This window comes from Plectropomus leopardus, unplaced genomic scaffold (genome assembly GCF_008729295.1).
Source record: "Plectropomus leopardus isolate mb unplaced genomic scaffold, YSFRI_Pleo_2.0 unplaced_scaffold28576, whole genome shotgun sequence".
Classification (NCBI taxonomy): domain Eukaryota; kingdom Metazoa; phylum Chordata; class Actinopteri; order Perciformes; family Serranidae; genus Plectropomus; species Plectropomus leopardus.
Genome location: NW_024631130.1, coordinates 1 through 5272, shown reverse-complemented (window position 1 = coordinate 5272; position 5272 = coordinate 1). Strand labels below are relative to the sequence as shown.

The following is a 5272-nucleotide window of genomic DNA, read 5'->3' as shown; positions in this document are numbered from 1 at the left end:
AAAACTAACAGTAAAGGCAACTGTAAACCAGCAGCTCTCGTGTTCAGCGAGGTCAAATGAGCAAGGGCACAGGTAAGTTTACGTTCGGCCCCCTGTCGGTGAGAACAGTCTGTTTGGGAAGTAGCGAGCATATGATCAGATAAATGAGACTTGGAATATGCTGCACGAGTTGTGTGAGAGTTTGTAAATGGATGTTGTGACAATTTAGCTTTGCTGTTGTTAAACATGGAGCCCTTTTACTTTGATTCACCAATAATCTTCTCTGTTTTTGGTTGCTTCATTCACTTCCAGAATGTGAGACAAACCTTTGCTTTATACATTCAACAAAACATAGGATTAGTAATTGATTTAAAGTGGGGCCGATACCAATAAATGAAAATAGCAAACTGTAACACTGGATTACAGGCATGAATTACTGCAAATCCAGAGAAGAAATAGTGGAAAGAAAATAGTATTAAAAGTTAAAATCATTGTTATAAAAATCATGAAGATTATGACTGTTAATCTTTTTTTTTCCCTATTTTTATTATATGTAGATAATGGAGCAACAGTCATCCAGCGAAGGAGGGATGGTTCAGTGAATTTCGATCAAACCTGGGAGAAGTATGAAAGTGGGTTTGGAGATTTTAAAGGTGAGTGACGCTACTCTCTTTTTGAGACTAAACACAATTACCCTTTTAATGTTGGAAAATTCATCCTCAACTATGAAATTCTAAATACCTCAACGTATATCATGACATGTTTGCAATTTTGTAACCTCCGTAAGTAAAAGTTTATCTGCACCTCTGTATATCAGTTTGTGTGTATGACTTCTTCAGGAAGGGTGCTTATGAAATCATGTCAGCTCTGAGCGCTCAATGACGTCTCTCTCACAGGGGAGTTTTGGCTGGGTCTCAGGAAGATCCGCTCTTTAGCCGCTCAGGGAAACTCTGTCCTTCACATCCAGCTAGAAGACTGGAAACAGGGCAGGCGCTTCATCGAATACAGATTTCACCTTAATGGTCCTGAGAGCAACTACACCATTCACCTCACGCATCTGTCTGGAGATTTGCCGGACCCCATGAGCAACCACACAGGCATGATGTTCTCCACCAAGGACAGAGACAACGATAAGCACCAGGACTCCAACTGTGCACACAGCTACACAGGTACAGCAGGTGCACATGTAAGACACACGTTATCCTCATGCGACACAGAGAGAGGGATTAATGAATACTTGTTATCCAGCAGCAAAATGTGTAATTTGTGTCATCTTCCAGGTGGATGGTGGTTCAACGCCTGCGGAGACACCAACCTGAATGGGAGATATTTCCACATGAGACCTAAAGGGCGCTCTGAGCGTAGGAGAGGGATTCAATGGAGGCTTGGCCAAAAGGCCTCTTATTGCCTGAAGCTCACACAGATGTCTGTACACCCTGTTGCTTCCCCCAGCACCAACTCCTCCACTTCTGCCTCCTCAGAGACAGGTGTCTTTCTGTGATCCAGCATTCTCCATAGAAAATGCTGCATTTATAAGTGGCCTCTAAATGAGAGCCTTGTACAGTTCCCACGTGAGCTCACCACACTGCAAATTAAGAAAATACATGCAGACAGCCACAACACAAGCAAATTTATAAAACATCTTTATAATATATGCGCAGCATTTTCAAAACAGTGCTGCAAGATGCTCACAGCACAATGGACACTTTTTGCAGGGGACGCTAAAAAGTGATGCACACAGCTGGGACACATTTGTCATTGCAATGGTTTGTGTTTTTGAAGCTATTAAAATTGGCTATCGTCACTGTGATCATATGGTCCAGATATTATAATGAGGCTAGTTATTGGCAGATATCTGCAATAATATCTGAGTCATGCCATTACAATATTGAAAGAAGCCAAAAAACGTAGATTCTACTGATGGATGGCTGACTAAAATAAGTTCATAGTCCAGCAATTGCAACAATTGCTGCGTTTCCCACTGTGTGCCATGAAAAAAAGGTTTTTGTTGACTTGTGCACTTCTTGCCGTGAGATTTCTAAATGCTGCGCATGTGTTGTCAAGTTGGTATAAATGTTTCTTTATTTGATTTTTTTTTTATTTGCATGTGTTTTCTTAATTTTCAGTGTATTGAGCTCTGAGGGCGACTGCAGCCCTGGCAACGCCTCACGTGAGTAGCCATGGTTTAAGGGGGCTTGTGCGGAGAGGAAGATGTTTCCTCAGAGTGTCAAGTTCCAGTAGATGAAGTCAAAGAGCACGCAAAATAAGTTCCTAGTGCTGTTGTGTGCTAAACTGAGAAAGCCAAAAGATTGTGAGCCAGGACAGCCAATAAAGTAATACAACACTTGTAGTGTAAAATCTAAAATATACTGAAATGCTGTTAGCATTCATTACATCTTCACTCACTGTATGTCAGAGGTCAAAGGTTATGGACAAGAAATTAAATCATACAGCCACTTGTGAGCAGGTTATATGTTGGGTCACATTGACTCTCAGTATACAGCAGTGGTTCGCAACATAGGAGGCAGGGCCCCTTGAAGGGGTCACGAGATGCATCAAAGGGCCGAAATTCATAGAAAGAGAAACCCCTGCAACACGTGTGCTGCAGCATGCCAGCAACAGAGCGAATTGCTAAACACTGTTTCAACACAGCTGGTTTATTTATTTTTCCCTACATGCGGCACCACGGCCCTCCAACAAGTCTAAAACTACATAGAACTGTGTAAAAATGAGTGCAATCTGTTAAATAATCATTATCAATGAATATGTAATTGTTTTAGGTATCAGTGCGACTCAGCAGAGCAGAGCAGCAGAGCACTCAGCAGCAAGTGGTTGTTTTTCATTTCACAATAAAATAAACTCTCAAGTCAGTGCATCCTGTTGTTAAAACAATCAATTTAACTAATTCAGTAGCGGTTCTTACAGCATATGCTTCCAAATCCTGCATTAAAAAACAGCATTACGTGGCAAAACTCAATACACAGTAAAGCTGGCAGAAACCACATGCTACAAAGATGATTGTGTAGCAGGTAAAAGAAAAACAACCTCGTGTTGTTGTTGGTGGGTTGTTTTCAAGCTCCATGTATTGCGATTGTTAAGAGTCGAAGAGAATAACAGGATACAAAAATCTATAAAACATAGTTATGCTGCAAACAGAACTTTGCTAAATTTTCTTTAAGTGGTTCATTTTCTTGTAAAAGACTTTTCAGATTTACCTTCTCTTTCATCTAATTATCATTCAAATGTTACAAGGGGGGCATCTAACAGTTATTTGAAACTCAATGAATTGAAGATTGTAAAAAAAAAAAATTAAAAAAATACCATCAGTTTCCCAGAACCAATGTGAAGTCTTCAAATGTTTTTCTACGTCAGCCCTACAGTCCAAATCCCCCCAGAATCAGTTTACTCTCATAGAAGACTACGAAAGCCTGCAGTCATTCACCTTTGACAGGCAGGAGGTGGTGTATTGTTGGCATTATTGGTTAAGAAAATGATTTAAATAAATAATCCATCAACATAATGCTGCTGATTAGTCAATCGACTAATTGTGTCTATTCGCTTCAATGTCATCTGTGATGTGTGACACGACATCCGAAGGCATTGTTGTCGGGGTCATAAGGCTAAAAAATGTTTTGAACCACTGTCATATAATACAATCATCTTTACTTTACATACATACATATTTTTGATGCATTTGCTGTATTTTAATCATTTTAACAGATAAATGTATGATAGTGACTTCATACAATGCTGGTATTCATTCAGGTGTGGTTATCTGCAACTGTATATAAATAACTTATTTCTTGATGAATCCAAAACTGACCAAGCAAAACTTCTTCAATGTCCTGTTAGTCACTCTGGGCTGTAGATTGATTGTTGTCCTGACACTGATCCGGCACACAGTGCTCTTTCTGTGTCAACAGAGATTTGGCCCAGAGTAATGCCATCCTGGAAATAAATACCAAAGTCGTTTTAATGATTGACTAATGCATGTTTGTGCATGCTGCTATTACGGCATACTAAAACTACCTTTATGCTGCACTGCAAAGTTGTGACATCAAACTGTCCTGTAGTTGTTGGAGCCCTGAATAACCTCTAGAGGGCAGTGTTGCTCTGTCTCATTCAGAAACCTCCCTCACTGATTTAATTTTTGCTGCAGGAATATTTAGATTTGATAAATAATGTTTGTTTTGTACACAGTCACTTTCTTCAAACCACATCTTTATTTAATATGTGCCTCTAATGAATCTCTAATTGCTCCTATTACTCCCTGTTGACACACTGAGGTTTAAGAAAGGGTAAATATACCCTCCTAAAATAGCACTAAGTGCATCTCCAATGGGAGATGTCATCCTTCTTTTTGCATATTATTACGCTGAGCACAGCTGCAGCCATCCACAGATGGACAAATAGCTCCCTTAACACCTCAGTACTTAGACCCAGGCACACCCAAACACACACACACACACACACACACACACACACACTTCTTTGTGACTGGGCCTGCAGCCTTGACAGTGATCTCCCTGCACATGTGTGAAGGAGCGTCTTCAGTTACTCCCTCTGCCTCTGCACACACATTAGTTTGAGAGGTTATTTTGGGCTTCAGAAGTACCACTGTAACCCCGTGCTTGCAGCAAAATAACAGGAGGAGTCAAGAATATACCCTCCCATTCTGCCCCCATGTATGCTTCCCCATGTCAACTGACGGGGGTTTCCCTCTAAGCAACAGGTTCTGGCTCTCGACGCTGTTGCATTAAGTTGGATTCTCGTTTTGAAATAATGGACAACAGTCCTCTTCAGTTGCTGACTGTCCCTACGGCCCCCTACCCCGACCAGAGACCTGGCACCAGTGGCCTGAGGAAAAAGGTTTATGTATTCCAGTCCAGGAAGAACTACCTACACAACTTCATCCAGAGTATCTTCTCCTCCATTGACCTGCGTGACCGCCAGGGATCAACAGTGGTGGTGGGCGGAGATGGTCGCTTCTTTAACCGAACTGCTATTGGGGTCATTGTGCAGATGGCAGCTGCCAACGGGGTCAGTGACACTGTGTGTGTGTGTTTGTGTGTGTGTGTGTGTGTGTGTGTGTGTGCATTTGTCTGTGTGTGCATGCTGGTAAGTGTGTGCTCGTGTACAAGTGTGTGTGGGTGGGAGAGAGCACGGATGTGTCAGCTGTTATTGTCTCTTTGTTGTCATCAGATGGACCAGCTTCATCTCTTATTGGTATTCAGTTTGCAGTCTTTGACACATGGTTGTACTTAGAGAGCAGAATAATAATTAATATATTAAT

General features: G+C 41.3%; 1 protein-coding gene across 1 annotated transcript; it reads left to right on the top strand.

The window, feature by feature from the left end:
* Positions 1-56: 56 nt before the first annotated feature.
* Positions 57-3917, top strand: LOC121938126 (angiopoietin-related protein 3-like). Its single transcript, XM_042481408.1, has 4 exons — positions 57-72; positions 537-632; positions 876-1148; positions 1260-3917. Exons 1-4 carry the CDS (start codon positions 57-59, stop codon positions 1478-1480), a joined length of 606 nt encoding a protein of 201 aa, XP_042337342.1. The 3' UTR covers positions 1481-3917.
* The last annotated feature ends 1355 nt before the right edge of the window (positions 3918-5272 follow it).